Genomic DNA, 17847 nt, shown 5'->3' on the forward strand with positions numbered 1-17847 from the left:
AGCATGTGTAAAGTGTGAAACTAAACCCCATGCTACACTGCTCCTTTATTTTTAGCTTTTTCACTGTCTATTTACGATATACGGACAAATAGATAACCTTTAAATGAACAGTGATAGAAGAAAAGGAAGAGGGAGGAAAACTTGTGGGCAGGTAAGGAAAGTCTATCTCTTCTTCATTTGAGAAATCAAGACAGCACTTTTACTTTCAATATGTTTGCTGAATATCTGTTCAACACTATCAGGTGGCTTGTTCATTTTGTATTTCTTGGTGCTGTTTTAATATTCTAGCACCTTATTTCTACTCCAATTTGGGTTGTACATTTTACAGATTAACAGCAATACACATATACTAAAATTGGAACGATACAGAGATTAGCATGGCCCCTGCACACGGATGACTCGAGTGAAAAGGTTTGGTTCTATAACTATATTATATTATAATGATATAATATAAATATATCATTATAATATATATAATTTTGTGTAACTTACTAAACCATTTCAACATGTGTGTTAATTCCACAGGTCCTTCAGATATGATTCAGTTCTCTAGTTTTTGTGGTCTATCCTTTGAAAATAACACATTTAATTAATTAAATCCTATTATGTCCTGATTGTTGCTCTTACAATTACACTTCAGTTGTTACTTTTTTACTCTCAAGTATTTTATTTTGACTATTACTTGTACTTCTTGAGTAATATTATTTTGACACCAGCTCTGATCACAATCAAAGGTCATTTGTTTTGGTCAAGTCATTTTATATTTGGATCTATATTTGAAGGCTTCTGTAATGTTGCATTCCTTTAGGACAGAGATGTTCAACTCTCCAAGTCTTTGTCTTATGCTCTTCGTCATGGAGCAAATCAGATGGGTTTTCAAATGAATACAGGTAAAGTATGATTTTAAACAAACTTTGGTGTAATGTTTCCCTTGTTAAATGAGATTCATTTTAGGAATAACACATTAATGTTACTGTTTTCCTCATTCTTTTGTTCAGATGGATTCCTCTACGTGGAGGACCTTCTGGCTCACCCTCAGTTTCACTCCTGGTCTTTGGATGATGTTAAAAGTGTTGTAGAGTCAAATGACAAGCAACGATTCAAACTACAACCACATCCAGAGAACGGGTGCTTGCAAATCCGTGCTAATCAAGGCCATTCTGTTCAGGTTCTAAACAATAAATACTAAATACTTGAAACATCTAATAATGGGTGTTTTGAAGAAGATATTAATTTAGTCTTTTTGGTGTGGCTAGGTGAAAGATCTTGAGCTCAAGCCTGTTCTGGCTGGTTCTCCAGACTGTCCTTCTGAGGCTGTCCATGGCTCTTATCTCCGATATTGGACCTCGATACAGCAACATGGGCTAAGTCGGTTGAAGAGGACTCATATTCATCTGGCACCAGGGCTTCCAGGAGATGATGGTGTCATTAGCGGCAAGTGTGGAATGTACAACTTATAAATTCTGAACCTCCATTCGAAAGCTCAAACATTTGTCTGTGCTACTACTCTCCAGGTATGAGAAAGGACTGTGACTTGGCTATATTTATTGATGTCACTAAAGCTCTCTCCGGTAAATGACCGGTATATTATACAAGATGCTCCAACCTGCAGATTTTCTCTCTTGCTTATGTCCTATGTTTTTTGCAGATTGTATTCAGTTTTTTTGGTCGGATAATGGTGTTTTGTTGACACCTGGGGACACAGAGGGAAAACTTCTACCAAAATACTTCAGCCGTGCTTTAAGACTGAGGCCTACAAGTGAGAAAATATTTTTGAAATTGTGATAAAATACTTAGTTTTATTTAATTCTCTTAACTAAGCTTGCTGTTGTGTTTTAGGGACCATGCTTCAATTACAATCATAACTGAACTGACGAATAATTGTTTTCAAGTACAAACCTGGTTGTACTTCCCAAAAGTCAAGCTGTGGTAGAAAAAAATCATCCGTGTATATTTTATATTGAAATAAATGGGAACAAAGAATGTGAAAATACAAACATGTCTTCTCTGATATCTGCATGCACACTGTATGTGAGGCGAGATAATTGACTGGAAACTTCCTGTTTACAAATGGCAGATATTACATAACACTATCTTACACAAACAAAGAAAAGTACTAGGACATTTGACTGTTCTATTCTGTCAAAGTAATTGCTCAAGTATATTCATGGTTACAGCTGGATAATGAACACACAATATCATATACTTACGCAATAATAACAAACTTGTTTTGTGTCCTTGGATTATGTGACTTTGTACAAATTTATCATTGGTCGTGGAGTTATAGGAAAGTCACTTTTAGAGGGCTTCGTGGCCCCCGGTTAATTTATGGAAGAGTTCTTCATTCAGTGTATTACTCTTCTCACGGCTGCGTGTTGACATGAAGATATAGCCCCCAATAAACTCATGAACAATTTTGCAGTCTGCGGTTATACAACTGAAGGCAATGTTAACGTTTCCCTCAAATTCAATTGCCATCTAAAAAGAAAGAAAAAATAAAATAAAGAAATAGGAACAAATAGGAAACAACAAAATATTGAGTGGTACATTTCACCCCTGTGTTTACCTGCTTAATGTCCCAGTTTACATTCCATTGTTTCATGTTGTTGTAACGCCAAGTCTTGACCACATCTCCAATTCCCAGATCTATCCTTATCAGTTTGTTGGGTGCAATCCCCAAAACTTCATCTTTTCTACTACCCTTGAACCTGATAAGTTAAAACCAAAAGTTAAATTAAATTTGTGTCATGTGGTTGAAGACAAAAATCTATTAAACAGTATATACCTGACAACAACATATGAAAGGCCAAAGTCTGGAAGTGACTGCCATATTTGCAGAAAGCGCATGACTGCATCAGTCAGTGTGAGAAGAGATACATTCTGATATGCATCAAGGATTCGAGGAGTCAGCTACATGGAGGTTTAGGATAAAAGATCACACATGTACAAATATTGTAAAATAAATTATTCTGAGCATATCTGGCATTTACCTGCTTTGCTTTATATTTCTTATGGTAGCGTGGGGAGACCAAGCTGTATGTATTAATGCTCTCATCTGCAGAAGGCGTTTTGCCATGGGAGCCAGAGTTGGTCTTTTGCATCGCCAGAAAGGAGCAGATGCTTTGGATTTCACTCTGGTAACTGCTGTCGGCCAGGCTTTTTCCTTTGGAGGCAAGTCGACATGCTGCCATCCACTGTGCATACTGCTGCTCCTATACAGTGTAAAAAAGAGCTTTTTAAGTAACGTGTGAGACTAGATTTGACATTATAGAAATACATGTGGCGTGTACATCTTCACAGCGTAGGTAGACCTCATTCATGCCCTCTGGTGATGGAATCAAGAGCCGGATAAGGAACTTGTTAGCTGCAACATTTACCTCTGGGGCTGCTTCACAACCTTCAGAATAAAGTACATTTTAGCATTCCCCTGTGACATTTATTACTTATTTCAGTAAGTAATTAATTTGTTTCAAGGAAATTGGGAAGGAGAAACATTCATACAGCAGATAGATGTTTTACTGAAAGGAGTTCAGTACTTCCAAAACTTGAATAAATATCCTACCTTTGAGGTTGATCTGTTGAATAGGTTCCCCAAAGCGTTCTTCCTTATTCTTGAAATAAGAAATTGATGTATCCTGGAACTTAACCCAGTACAGCTTAAATCCCTTAAGTGTCAGTCTTTTGGGTCTGTAATGTTCAGTGAAAATATTGTACATGATTTTTTTTAAGTTATTACACAATGTGGATTAGAAATTTAGAGTAAACTGTGATACTTGCCTGAATATTTTCAGATAATCGTTTAGTTCGGGTGCTGTCATATCATCCTGAAATACATGTTAATAGTACTAGGTTTAGTTATATTTGTGCACTGTATAATGGCATATAATTAGAACAGAAAAAATAATAAATGTATTTCAAACCAGCATCTCAGAGGCAGAGCTGCTCTCTCCCTCTAAATTGACTTCTAGAGACTGTAGAGCAGACTCCAGATCGTCCATGGCAGCGGTGGTGGCCAACAGCTGTGGCTCAGACTGAGTAACTTTATTGATGTGGTACTACGACAGCGTGAGAACAAAGTGAGAACGTGAGTGCCAGTGGTGATATTTTGCAAGGAATATCAAGCAAAGAAAAGTAACTGTACTTGAAGAGCACCAAACAACATCATCTCCTCCTCTGTGCAGTCGATGTCCTCCAGGAGAATGGCCCATCGAGCTTGTTCATACAGCTGTGTTAAGCGGACCACATCATGCTGCAAAAGGAATATCAAAGTCTATATTTGTAAAAGAGAAACGGTTTAGAGAAATTACAATACCAGTTCAATATGATACCTTAGGCTCAATCTCATGAAAAGCAAAGTATTTAAAGCGAAGCCAGAGCCGATCATTTTCTTGTATTCCCTGCTGCAGAAGACTACGGGAGGAGTCCAGCCACCTACAATAGACCCAGTAGTAACTCATACTGTATATATTCTTGTCTATGAGAGAACGTACCTGCCATTGATGTGGGCCTTATCCACTACACTTGCCGGGCGATACTGCTTGGCCACCACCTCAGGAGCTGGAGGAGGCTGGGTCACTGACAGCATCTTGTACACAGCCTCCATCTGTGCCGAGTCAGCAAAGTGAGCCGGCATACCATTATACATACATGGCCGCGATGCTGTAAGGTCATTCATAAAGGTTATGTATGGTTGCATTGTGTTAGATGGGTGTATTATTCTGTATTAAGCTTATGTGGCAAGATAGACACAGCAAAATGAAATAATACATTATAAAGAATTAAGGCTGCTGCCTACCTGCACTAAGTGGCACCTGGGTCAAGTCATAGAGCTCTTCTGTTATGTCTTTGTCCTTTTTTTTCCTTTTCTCTTCAATCGGACGCAGCAATGAGAGCTCCTCTGGATGCTGAATATCTTTCCAAACAGACAAACATTTCTAAAATTAAGATTTATAATAGTATTTAAGTTTGTCGGTGTAATCCCTCATTCGTCCAGGCGTGTTCCATTGTAGAAAAAGCTTCAGTTGTAGTCATCTGGACTCAGTTAGATCTGACTCTTGTCTAACTGAGTCCAGATGACTACAACTGAAGCTTTTTCTACAGTATTTAAGTTTATCAACAACATTTTTTCAGTGTGTCGTACAAACCAGTCCATATTTAAGGGACAATGCTATATTAAGGTTAGCATTTCTTTATCTCTTGAATTATATTACCTTATACCTTATGTCATACCTTATATCGAATACTGGAAGATACAAACCTAATTTACACCAATATTTGAGTGGTGTGTTTGCAAATCTATGTTCACATTAGAGTGCTACATTTGTCTGTTTTCCAGTTGTTGTCTCAGCCTCATGTAGAAAAGAACATAAAGTTTAGATAACAGCATAAAGAAGATGCAGAGTGTGGATTGTCTTTGCAGTGATATTAGCTAAGTTACAACCATGCACAGAAGACTTACTAAGCATCCTACAGATGCCCATGACAGTCTGGAAGACCGGACTGGAGAAGGACGCCCGTAGCTTCAGAGTTTTGCCGTTGGGCAGGCCCAGCTTTAGGGGCTTGTGTTGGGACATGAAGACGAGTCGAGCATCAGCGTGGATCCCATACTTTTCCAGGGCCCAGGCTGTCCGCAGCAGCCACTTCTGCTTCTGCTCCCACCAAAGTCCATGGTCAGACCAATCCTGTTGGATCTCTGCAAAGAACATACATATTGTACCACAAAAATAATTTTATGTGAATCAGTTATACTTTTCTGAAAATATCTGTATACATTTTTTACAGTTGAACTTTTCTTATACTGGGTACATTAGTAGCTAAATTAACATTACCTTAGTAGTAGTGTGTTAATAAATGTATCAATGTAAGTTTCCTCAATGCAAAAATACAAATGTGTCAGTGTTCCATATATAGTACACTGCAATAAGCAGGACACACACAATCACACATTCAGTTGTTCATCTCAGGAGCAACGGGATACAGTAAATTAAAATGTTAGTTCATCCTTTCTTACAGGAAGTATATAAATAAAAAGTGAGTTCCAATTAATTCGACAAATGGTTTTCTAAAAGTGTTTGCTTCCAAGAAACATTTATCTCCTTTGATTTCTATGAAAAAAAAAAAAAATCACCAATGTAAAATAATGTCAGAAATGTTTTGAGACTCACGTGTCTTTTCAACTAGCTTGAGAATGACCCCACCTACATGCAGGTCAGAGGTCACACTGAGAGTAACAGGAGGAGCATCTGCACCCAAGTCCTCCACTGTGACTGACAAGTCCCACACCGCCATCCTGAAACAACAAGTACAGTATGACTACCGTAATGTGCCAGTCAGCTCAAGAAAGTACGACACAACAGGCCAGTTAATGTAAAAGTGTCCTCCACATTTTGGGGTGAATTGTCCGGTCTGATAGACACTCCCCATTATTGTCAGAAATGACACACTGTTCCTCTTTCTGACCGACTATGTAGCTCAACAACGCCCTTGCCTGTATCTTTTTTATATAGCTCTGAATTTCTGCCCCCATGTAAAAATATAAAAATGATGTAAATCTAGGTCTAAGAGTACAAAAACAATGTGTTAAATGGTAAATTGTGCACTGAGTAGACATAAAGTTGTAGCATACACATGCCCTTCCCTTGTCCCCGACTCCCCCATGTGTCCTCTCTTCACCCATGCTCTTATACGTACTCACACTTGTCAGAGTCGATTGTCCACCTTGTATGTTGTTTCTGCAGTCAGAATCTTTGAAGGACTTCTTCAAGTGCTATTGGTGTAATTTAAAAGTTGTTAACTCTCTGGAAGCTGGCTGTGGTCTGTAAATTGCTTGTGTCAGTTTTGTCACAAAGGCTTGTTCCTTTTTTGGTGTTTGTCAGTTTCCGCCAGGCGGAAATGTGTTACTCTCAACTTTTGACTGACAGTCTGCATGAGTGATGCTGATAAGCACACATTATAGTGGCCTGTGTTCAAGGGTCATAATATAGTTATAATGTGTTTATACAGGGGCCAGGAAAACTAGATCTCAGTGAGATCTTAAATAAATAAATACAAATAAAAAATGTTAATTATTATTTATTATAAACAAACAGAAGAGAGCAGAATTAATATTCTTGCAAAGGTTATGACTATTGAGCCACAAAGATAAAGTAGGCTTATTGTACATATTGTACAAACTAACAACAAATATATTGCACAAAACATGAGCCTATTTAGTTTAATCACGTCATACAATATTTAATATATACTGCTTTAAAGGCTTTGAAGAAATCAATAAATTATACCACAATCACTCTTTTGTGTGAAAAAGCCTGGATGACTTGCTGGTATAAATAGCCTGTTTTGTATGTGCAATTAAAAATCTGATCTGAGAAATTCACCAAATATATGCTTTTTCCATTGCACTTGACATCAGATTAGCATCCTAGATTATATTTGGTATATTTCATTGTGGTGGAGTAGTGAAACTAAGGCTTCTCTGGAAGAGCTGTTGGGTCTTCGGACGTTTTAGACCTTGAATAGGATAAATTCCTATGCATGGTGGCAGAGCGGTTAGAGCCTCATGTCCTCCCACCTTCCAAACACATGCATGTGTGGCAACTAGTAATTTGCCCCTAGTGAATGCATGCGAGAGTGAATGGTTGTCATGATAGTCAGGGTTGTGTGTGTGTGTGTGTGTGTGTGTCATGTCATAGACCATAAAAACTTCTATGTCTACGGCCTCTGTGTTTTACACTGCGACAAACTGGCCCCTGCCCAGGATGGACCTAAGGCCCAAAGTTCAATATCACTGGTAAATGCTCTAGTCTAGCGACTCCTGACGGGAACAAGCTGTGAAAAAAAAATGAATGAATGAATATTTACACCCAATTTTGTCCAGGTTTGTTTTGTAATATGTTTAGTATAAGACTTTAACAAGGTGGTACTTGGTGGGAAAAAAGTTTGTGGAGCCACTGAACTCCATCTTGTAGCAGTCTCATAATTTCCCGCGGTCACTGAACTAAACCCCACGAGTCAGTTCCATCCGTGGATCTGCTGTCGTGATCTGACCGATACGAGGGTCAATCTTACTCTGGATACTGAATATATGTATTGATTCCTTAGAAAATATTTCGCTGCCTCTGGAAAAATATCATACACAGTTGCAGCCTGCAGGTCATTTAAAGTTATTTGAAGAGCTCCCCCTCAACCAATTGGTACAATCCACCAAAACAAACATGGCACACCAACTCCAACCGCCTTGATTAGAAAAAGAAAGCGAAACCCGGCGGTAGACTCTCTGTACTGTCCATACCGCTGGAGGATCTTGTGCTTTTGGGCATGGCACTGCAGATCCCCTCCCTGGTGTCACGTTGCGGTGGTGCTTCCCTCAGAACCCGTGTCAAGTTTATGCACATTTTAACTCCTCGAGCCTCCCGTCAGCTAAAAATAATTCCAGCCACACGTCGTATCTGGCCTTTTTACCGAGACTCTGCGCCGAAGTTTTCCACCACACCTGTTTTAGGGAAGTCGTGCCAGAGAGGAGGGCTCCCGTGGCTCCCGTGGCTCCCGTGGCCCTGCGGCAGGGGGGGGGCACACCGGGCACAGGCTGGGCACAGTTGCCCTTGGCACGGCTCTGGGGGTCAGCGCCGCAGCCCTGATCTCGTCTCTTCACACGGGGACGTTTTCTGCCATGTCTCTGAAAGTAAACTTGAACTCTGCTGAGGAGAACTGGACAGAAACCAAGGGTGAGAGACAAGATTAGCCTAAAATACAACGAAGGTCCACTTAACCACAGATTGTTGTATTAGGTTTTCTATAGCTGTTTGTATTGTGGTGTGTTATTTTTGTCTTTCCAACCTTTGTGCAGAGGTCTAAGGCATCACTTTTAGATGAAGAACCTTTAGACTGCCTCTTCTGAGTTTTCTCTCGCCTACGATCATCTTCAGAAGAAAACTTTTTACTTGTTGATTTATATTTTCTTTAAGTGATTGTTATGAAACAAATGAACCCAAAATGAAATACTTGTGGAATAGTGAACAGACTTGTTTAACGAATGAATAACATTCACTGCTCACTATTGACAGTGAATCAAATCCTTTTGAGTTTTTAACACCTTTCAGTGTTTTTCTATGACTGCCCATCTTCTCTTTCAGATTTCCTGCTGTCATTGAAGGATAAACGTCCATATTATCGGACCTCAAAATATGTGCCGTTGGAGGATGTCCCAGTGTGGACTCCTTCTATTGGTAAAATATGGATGATCATTGATTGTGATGACTTTGCTTTTCAAAATAACAGAGTAGGTCTGTACTGAATTTGTATTCTTGCCTATACAGGTGCAGAGCAGAGTCGATACCCACGGAACCCGAAGTTAGATCAGAAAATCTCGATTTTCAGTGGAGACATCACTACTCTGGAGATTGATGCTGTTGTAAATGCAGGTAAAGATCTTACAGATGAGTGTACTTTTGCACACCAACATAATAGACATTGGGTATTTTAACAATCAACATGACAGATGTAGCCTACATAGCCAAATTAAACAGAAAATCAAATTAATATGTTGTTTAATAATAAAAAATAATAATAATACCAAAACATATGAGAAGACTTTAGATTTATTACAATTGATTCGGTGAACAATGGATCTCACCACTAACATCTCTGCTACATGTGAGCACAGAGCTATAGGTTAATATGCTTCTGTGATCCAACTCCTACCAAAGCTCAATCTGTATTTATATCAGTGTTTGGCTGCCCATTTTCCTGATTCAAGTTTTCAATGTGATATGTTCAAGTTTGTAATTATTAAGATAATCAACATAAGATAAGATAAGATAAGATAATCCTTTATTGTCCCACATGGGGAAATTTCATTGGTGCAACGCAGGTAGATACAGAGGTAGATCCAGAAGAACAGATCACTTATAGGAAGTCTGAAAAACACTTTCAGTAGAAGATCTCCTATAAATAAATAAAAACTCCCATAGACAAATAAATAAATAAATAAATACCATTGCATGTGATCCCGACAGTAATTGCACATGAATATGTGTCACGACAGCACATAGATTGCACATGAATTTCACAGTAATTGCACATACGACAGAATTGCACATCAGTATTAGGTTAGGTCAGTATTGCGACGGGATAACGTGACGATCTCCGGGTAAGACGACTGTTCTCCGCAGTTTCATGAGTTCTTCCTTCGTGGAAACGCGGTACGAGCCGGCCGGGGGGCGGGGCCGGAGCCGGGGGGCGGGGCCGGAGCCGGGGGGCGGGGCCGGAGCCGGGGGGCGGGGCCGGAGCCGGGGGGCGGGGCCGGAGCCGGGGGACTCAGAGCCAAGACACATCGCCACGACACGACGAAAACACTCAATCCAGCCGAATAAAGTCAAAACAAGTTAATTTAAAGCGATTCCAGTGCGTGTCCCGATCGTTCGTGAAGTTCCTCTTTCATATAAACGTGTATATAAACGTGTACCGACGACACGCCGTACTTTAGCGCGGCCGGAGGGCGCGGGGGGGGGGGGCTGGTGGGCTCACTCGGAGCTAGCTCACGTCACAACAACACAACGAACGCAACGAAAAACGCTCAAATCCAGCCGAAAAAAGTCAAAAACAGTTGAATTAAAAAACTATTCCAGCGCGTGTCCCTATCGTACAGTAAAATAGAAAAAATATACTAACTATATTTACAAAATATAGGAGATAAAGCACAATAAGTGTGAGAAAGAAGAGAGAGCGTTTACACCGGGCTGCCAGCTGTACCAGCGCCTTATGACATAATAAGCAGGGTGGGAAATAACACATTGAAAGTACATTTTATATATCTAGAATAGAATAAACTTCATTGCCCTCAATATTATATATATATATAAATATATATATATATATATATATATATATATATATATATATATATATATATATATAATATTATAAAGTGGCTTACAACAAAACATTAATAGACAGAAATACTTTTGTGTTACTCTTAATGTTTTAAATAGCTACTTGAACTTCAATACTTCCATCTACTTGAATAGAGTTGTTATGTGACACTTTAAATTGAGCATGTGTGTGTGTGTGTATATATATATATATATATATATATATATATATATATATATATATATTTTTTTTTTTTTTAACTATAAAAGCACTTTTAATATTGGGATGAGTAATAATATCTTTGACCTCACGATGGCGCCATTGACCTTCTAGTTCTCGGGTGGGCAGTTAATTTTCCATAAGGGCCATATTCGAATGTGGTGAAAGACCAGGTCGCGATCATTGGTCCAACAAATTCTTATAATTATAAGCACTTTTCTCTTAAATATAAACTAATTGGTCTATTATTTCATTCATTTCATGTTATTTTTTAATTTATTAAGGATATGCATATGCAGACACTAAAACAATAAAACTAATGAATAGAGTAACAATTATTTTAAAAACTTGACGGGGACCTTAGTAAAACAAGCCTGAGGGCCTGCCTGATTCGGCTCTGCTCCGGGTCTGTTCTAGTTTGTGGGTGAGTTTCCTTATATCATTGTCTGGGCAAAGATGATGCACCGGGGGAGTGTAAAGCAGGCCAGCATGCTTAAATAATGCCTGATGATGAGGCTTTTGCACAGAATGATGGATATTCAGTGGCAGCGGATCGTCAGTATTGTACCTTTGCCAGATTGAATATGTAAATCATTGCCTGGTTTTATGGCTTTGCTCCTCGTGGTTTGACTAGGCATACAATCACTCATGCATGTAAATATTCACAAGTAATTATGTATATGTACAGTAAATAGGATTAATCTAGTTCCCCCAGGGGACCCGCAAACTGTGAGTGTGTGTGTTTTACAAGGTTTTTTAGAGAGTTCCACAATGCAAAGTGGCATGATATTAACAAGAGTAAACGGCTAGTAAAGTGTCATTTAGCGTAGAGGACAGGGAAAGGTGAGGGAGGCGAGACATGATACGGATTCAGAACTGACAAAATGGCAAGCGCCAGTCGGGAGGAGAGAAGATGAAACATAGTGGAGCAGACATTGGCTACTAGTATTTAGATCTTCAACTGCATTGCCATGGCAACTGCAGGTAAAGGGTATCATGGAGGGTTTTGGGCAGCTGAGTCCAATCATCGCACTGTGACTGATGGGCTCCATGGCCACTTTGTTGACTAAGAGGCTGACCTTTTCACTCACTGACTAAGTGATTGACTAAGAAGCTTACAGTGAAGTCGGTGCCTTTTGAAAAGATACGGCAGTAAAAGAAAGTGTGCAATAAATACATACTGTCTTTCATGTATGTTCATTAACATGCACTGTCCTGACCAAATAAATATAAATTAAAGAGTTAATTAAAGGCGTAATGGACAATTTTTCGCAGATTTGAGAACTCAAGCGGAAGTGCGCATGCGCACTCATCCCCGTGCGGAAGCAGAGAAAAGCCTCGATGCTACACATGCGATTGTTTATTAGCGCGACGGATCGCATCGCATCTCTCGTCTCCGTAGATTTCCATCTCTTCTGAGCCAGCTCGAACTGTCTTTCTCTGTCTTAATTTTGTCCCGTACACTGAGGGAACTATATTATGATAGATCCATGCGCTTAGACACAGGCAAACGTGCTGCTCTCCTGGGGACGAGCCGATGAGGCTGCAGATGAGCAGTAGGTGCGTTCTACGATTGATATGTGGCAGGACTAATCGGCAGTCCACGCCACGAGGAATTGAGACTCAGATTTGGGCCAAAAAATCGTCCATTCCACCTTTTTAAATTAAAGAAAGAACAGCCTGTCATTTAGAGAGAAAAAGACAGAAAGTAGTAACACGCTAAGCCTTGGAGCATCATTTATCCCCTTTGGCAGCAGTTCACTTATGCCAACATTTTGTGCTATAATGACTCGTAGGCTGGTGTGGAAGGGAGCTTTTTAGTCCATAAACGTTGACTTGCACACAGTTGACTTGCAAACAAACTTACAAAAATCTCTTTTCATATACAGCAAATCAATAAGAGCAATCTGTTAGTCTACAGTCTCACATTTACATCCTTAGCCACCATTGCATTGCAAAGAGGTTGGCTGAGTACTGTTTGTTGTTTGTGTCTCTCAATAAAGATTGGATTTACAGTAACTTCTATACTCTTCTCCTCCTTTTTTGTCCCCTTCGCCTGCCTTCCACACTTTTACTGCTTCTGGCTCCTGCCCACTCCTATAAAACACTACAAACATAAAAACCCACAAGCACTTAAGAGCTGTACTGGTGAGGAGGGGGGCTACGGAGGCGGAGGGCAGGACATCCTCCTCTTTACACCCCTCAATCACTCCGTCCGGAGCAGGGAGTGAGACGGAGGGGAGGAGAGATTGTGTCTGATGGGCTTACTGATTAAGATGGATTGCACAATGAAATGTTGGAATGATGAGTTCTTGGACCGTGTGTATGTGTGTGCAAATACTTCTTGGTAACCAACTTTCTATTAAACTGATTTAATGTAAATTTGCTCTGCTGAGCTGCATTTTCAAGTTCAAAGTTGTTCCTTGTTTTTACTTTGGCAAATAGTGTTAATTGCAACAACATCAAATGCCATCTATTTAATTCATTACATTTTTTCACAGATGTATGGAATATTATGTGAGAACTTTTTTGAATGATTACATTCACAGAAAAGGTAATGTTCCTTGCAAGCCTGAATGCATAACCAAAGGCTACTGATAACTCGTTTTCGTTTTGGCACAGTAAAAAAAGTGTCTTAAAACTGAGAGAACCATGTCTGTGTTCAATAGCCTCTCCTCTCACATCTGTGCACATGACTGCATACAGTACAGTGTATGTCTGTGAAAAAAGCCGCAGCGCGTGTACCTGGCATCACACATGGAGTGTGTCTGAGAGTACATATGAGCTCTGCGTGCTGTCTGTGTCTGCATATTTGTGTGCAGGTGGATGAGATACAGTCAAGGTGTTCTTCTGCAGGTTGTAGATAAAGCTGCAGTTGGTGTTTGAGACCAACTCACTGTGGCAACAGCTGATAAATGCAAGCTTAGAGCCAGTAGTGTGGCCTGCAGGTGACAGACACGAGATGGAGGGGAGCAGCTCAGATGACCATAGTGCTACTTTCTTCAGAGATAAGAAATTGGGTGCACAGATGAGAGATGATAGAAGGCAAAATAATCTGAAAAAGAAGATGGGAACATGGTCAGGAGGCCCCTAAAAGGCATTCATGCTTTAAACCTTCAAAATCAACTGTGACAGACTTTAGGGTGATAACCATGGCATGTCTAGGGAAGCTTTAGTTGTGACTGCTGTTAGCTTAGCTTTTTCCACAGAATTCAATTCTAATTGAAATATGTATTAATGTAGAGCGGTAATAACATTAATATGGTAAAAGGCCCAAGGTAAAAGCTATACACAGATAATTAGAACATTGATTTGAGAAGGCTTTTCACATGGTGCTTTTTTGTAATAATTCGATTTATTCGTTTTAAATTTCATTTATTTTCACAGTAGCCCTTAGTGCCATGTGCGTTCTGAATAATTCAACCAATGAGCTCAACTTTAATTTGACACATCCCACAAACCATAATCACTGCACATTTGATTAGTCTGTACTCAACTCTAAATACCAACAGAAATTGCTGGCTTAGGTACCAGACAGAAATCCTCCATCTGTAGGCTATCTTTCACCTGGCCTAAAATTAATTTAGCGTGGTTTTCACTTTTTATTGCTTTGAGAGAAATCTATAATGATGGTCAAAAGCAGCTGTGGGGTTGTCGAGGGATGGCTGCCTTTGGACAAACAACCGCCATGCACTGAAAGCGCTTACGGCAGGGGTGTCCAAACGTTATTGAAACATATTCAAAGCGGTCTGGTGCAGCGAGGATGCATTTTACACAACTTTTGACAAAGCCACTCTACATTTAATAGGTGCAGTAAGACATGGAACATTCGTTTTATGTCTATATCATAATACAATGTGATGTTATAGTGGTCAACCTACTTTTGTAGTAGTAGTTTCATTCGGCAATTGCCAGCCACTTCAGCAGGAGGCTTGAGGGCCAACACAAATTGGTCATTGGGCTGAATTTGGCCCGTGGGCCTGGGTAAAGGAATATGTTCAGTGGCACATTGATTTAAAAAAAAAAAAAAAAAACTGCATTAAAAAAGGAAGACTTTTGCAGGTGTAGCCTGGATGTGTTTTATCCTATACAGAGGCCACAGCAGCAATTCAGATTTCTTTCTTATTTTTTTTTTTGTATTTACTGTTGAGGACTTGCACCAACTCCAGCCTAGCACACATCCCTCCCTTTTAACACATGCTTTAATATGGTTTGGAGCTTGTCAGGCTTGACTGTTATTCTGAAATGCTTAAAAATATTTTACCTGAGCTGCATAATTTAATTTGACTTAATTCGTAAACATACTGTGGTAAATCTTCACATGCTTAACCAATTTGAAAGGGATTTTCCAGCATCAGGCCAAGGATTAAGTGATTTCTCCTCAGATCCACTCGGAATGCTACTGGCTGCCATGCCTAAGCTGTTGATAGTCTGTTTGTTTCATCATACCAGCAGTTATCAGGAGATAATCAAATGGCAGTCAACTGCCAGCCTGGTGAAATCAATGTTTTCAAGGCTGAATTTTGACTGCGACTGTCATTAGGTGATCTGTCTTGGATTTTAATCATTGCAGGCAGGTTGTTGTGAACCATGCCGTTGGTAACGGGTGTGAGGAGGTGATGGAAAGCCCATAAAAGGGACTATTAAGGACCCCAAAAGGCCTATAACTGTGCCCTTTGCTGCTGTTTTAACTTACATCCCCTAGAGTTTCTGTCAGCTCATTTTGTGAAAATCACAAACTCCAAGATGCAAAATGTTTGTGACTCCAGACTGTGAGTCAAGTATAAAGTTTGAAAGAAAAAAAAAACTATAATATTGTTTATGCATATGTTGTTTTAAAATGCAGACATTGAGATCAAACAAAAATCTTGCATTGCTTTGAGGCGGATCTATTTAGATACCCTTGTGTTGTTTACTCTCAGACTAAAAGCTGCTGATCCCCGATGAGCTGCTCTGTTTCTCCCCACCATAGTAACTGTACTTACTTAAAGCCTTGGTTACTATAGCTATATTCCCTCTGCTACAGGACTTTTTCACTGATGGACCTGTTCACCATTGTTGTTACCTAATACATACTACAATGTAATAGTTTTATTACCAATACCGTTATTAGGTCTTGATGCAGAAAAAAAACATTGCTGGTTGTATTTGTAATTTTGAATTGATGTAATAAGAGTTTTTTTGTCAGAGAAATAAATAAATACAATTTACAGTCTTGTTTTTAATTGAAAACGTATCGTGCATATTTTCAAACTATGCCGCATTGTATTAGAGCTTAAACATCAATACTATGTTGTGTAATGTCATCATTAAATGTAATTGTGAACATTTTAAAACCAAAGCTTTTTTATTTCAATTTAATGAATAAGTTCATCTGTATAAATCATCAGTCATTTATGGGCATCTATTGGGCAGTTTGAAAAAATAAGTAAGTTAAGGATTTCCCCCTATTTTTGTGATGTAGTTGTTAATGATCTGCAAACCTTAAAATGTTTTTCTTAATGGTAAACAAAATTGTACATTATATGTTATTTATATTATTGTTTTGCACACAATTTCTACACCACACTACTTAGAATGAGCCAGGGTCAAACTGGCATCAGTGCATGAGATGGAGGTCTAAGCTTATTTAGTTAGTGAACAGATTTTAAAAAGCCTATCAAAGATTACCAGGGACAGTTTGTGCATAGCAAACATAATCGCTATAATCAGATACAGTATATAGTTTGTGGTGTATTCAGTGTAGCGTTCAGAGCGTTCAAAACATGACATTGATGAAAACTATCACACAATATTTTAGTTGACCAAAACAACAACAACACTTTTCAAAGGCTGGTTGTAATGCTTTTTTGTAATACATGTTCTGGTTAATAGAAACCAAATTCTGTCCACATTTAGGTCCATTTTAGTTAATTGAGTGTCGACACTATATGTTCTACTGTTTTTAGGCCCGAGCGCCACAAGCTGGCGAGAGGCCTATTATTTCCTTAAGGCCGTGCGAAGCACATAGTGCACACGAAATCGAGCGCGAAGCGCTTGCCCACTTCCAAACACTCACTAACGCACTCCTCCACTCATGCACGCCCCGTGCATACTAAATAGTAGTAGGAAAATGGAACATTACCGTTGTAAACGGGCAAAGCCCGTGCAAAAGTGCGCACTAAACGAGCACTTTACATTGAGATGACGACCGCGTCAGCGCCCCCAAAATGTACCAAAAATGCATTGAGAGATAGGAAATGACCCAAAAAAAATCTGATCGTAGAATCATGAAATTTGGCGCAGAGGTAGATGGTGACAAGAGAAGTAAAAAATATTATTACGGCAACGCCGTCCGCCCAACCAAATGTCGGCCATATTGCTTCAAAAATGGCTAAGCATGACTTCGGAGTTTTTCCAAACGTCGTACTTTTACGAACTCCTCCCAGGGCGTTGGCTCTAAAAAGCTGAAATTTGGTGAAAATGCTACTGAGGAGTGGGACATCAAAAGTTATTCAAATTACATTGATACCTGTCACGGTCTCTGTGCGGCGAAGCCGCAAACTGTAGCTAGAATTTCGGAAATTTCCCAAATTTAACATTTCTGCCGTTTACGCAGATAAAGTCCGAATTGCGTCAAATTAGAATCAGTTGTTAAACTCTTTGCCCTAAACCTACTTGAGGTGAAATAAATTGATTTGGAGCCACAGCGCCCCCTACAGATTTTATATGGAGGTTAAATGTTTAGTTTTGCGAAATTACATGAAATTTGACACACAA

The 17847-nt window shown here is 39.4% G+C and overlaps 3 protein-coding genes and 1 non-coding gene across 4 annotated transcripts in view; 3 read left to right on the top strand and 1 right to left on the bottom strand.

Annotated features, from left to right (window-relative positions):
- Positions 1 to 12: 12 nt before the first annotated feature.
- trpt1 (tRNA phosphotransferase 1) lies at positions 13 to 1874 on the top strand. The gene is given in 7 exon segments (XM_072432263.1): positions 13 to 151; positions 809 to 890; positions 999 to 1168; positions 1257 to 1434; positions 1515 to 1571; positions 1649 to 1759; positions 1840 to 1874. Coding segments are annotated over 7 exon segments (681 nt in total). The 5' UTR covers positions 13 to 103.
- Positions 328 to 429, top strand: LOC140354856 (U6 spliceosomal RNA). Its single transcript, XR_011926001.1, has one exon. It is a non-coding gene; the product is annotated as a U6 spliceosomal RNA (small nuclear RNA).
- Positions 1875 to 1942: 68 nt separating the features above from the next.
- On the bottom strand, positions 1943 to 6774 carry fermt3b (FERM domain containing kindlin 3b). The gene is made up of 15 exons (XM_072437664.1): positions 6695 to 6774; positions 6165 to 6289; positions 5459 to 5692; positions 4796 to 4912; positions 4491 to 4659; positions 4329 to 4431; positions 4142 to 4249; positions 3921 to 4055; positions 3778 to 3824; positions 3563 to 3687; positions 3291 to 3397; positions 2991 to 3212; positions 2786 to 2910; positions 2567 to 2708; positions 1943 to 2478 (listed from the first exon to the last, which is right to left on the bottom strand). Exons 2-15 carry the CDS (start codon positions 6286 to 6288, stop codon positions 2299 to 2301), a joined length of 1938 nt encoding a protein of 645 aa, XP_072293765.1. The 5' UTR covers position 6289; positions 6695 to 6774; the 3' UTR covers positions 1943 to 2298.
- Positions 6775 to 8301: 1527 nt separating this feature from the next.
- The window catches only part of macrod1 (mono-ADP ribosylhydrolase 1), a 102001-nt gene continuing 92455 nt past the window's right edge, over positions 8302 to 17847 (top strand). The window contains exons 1-4 of the mRNA XM_072437665.1: positions 8302 to 8531; positions 8584 to 8723; positions 9132 to 9224; positions 9315 to 9419. Coding sequence (XP_072293766.1) covers positions 8317 to 8531; positions 8584 to 8723; positions 9132 to 9224; positions 9315 to 9419 — 553 coding nt within the window. The 5' untranslated portion in view covers positions 8302 to 8316. The remainder of the gene's footprint in view (positions 8532 to 8583; positions 8724 to 9131; positions 9225 to 9314; positions 9420 to 17847) is intronic.

The sequence above is a fragment of the Eucyclogobius newberryi genome, unplaced genomic scaffold (genome assembly GCF_026437365.1).
Source record: "Eucyclogobius newberryi isolate DKJ021-1_F unplaced genomic scaffold, fEucNew1.0.hap1 SCAF_11, whole genome shotgun sequence".
NCBI classification, from domain to species: Eukaryota; Metazoa; Chordata; class Actinopteri; order Gobiiformes; family Gobiidae; genus Eucyclogobius; species Eucyclogobius newberryi.

Coding starts and splice junctions, on each gene's coding strand:
- fermt3b (XM_072437664.1), bottom strand. CDS start 6,288: ATGGCGGTGTGGGACTTGTCAGTCACAGTGGAGGACTTGGGTGCAGAT. Junction 3,825..3,920: donor GCTCTGCCTCTGAGATGCTG/GTTTGAAATACA, acceptor CATGTATTTCAG/GATGATATGACAGCACCCGA. Junction 2,911..2,990: donor AGAAATATAAAGCAAAGCAG/GTAAATGCCAGA, acceptor ACCTCCATGTAG/CTGACTCCTCGAATCCTTGA.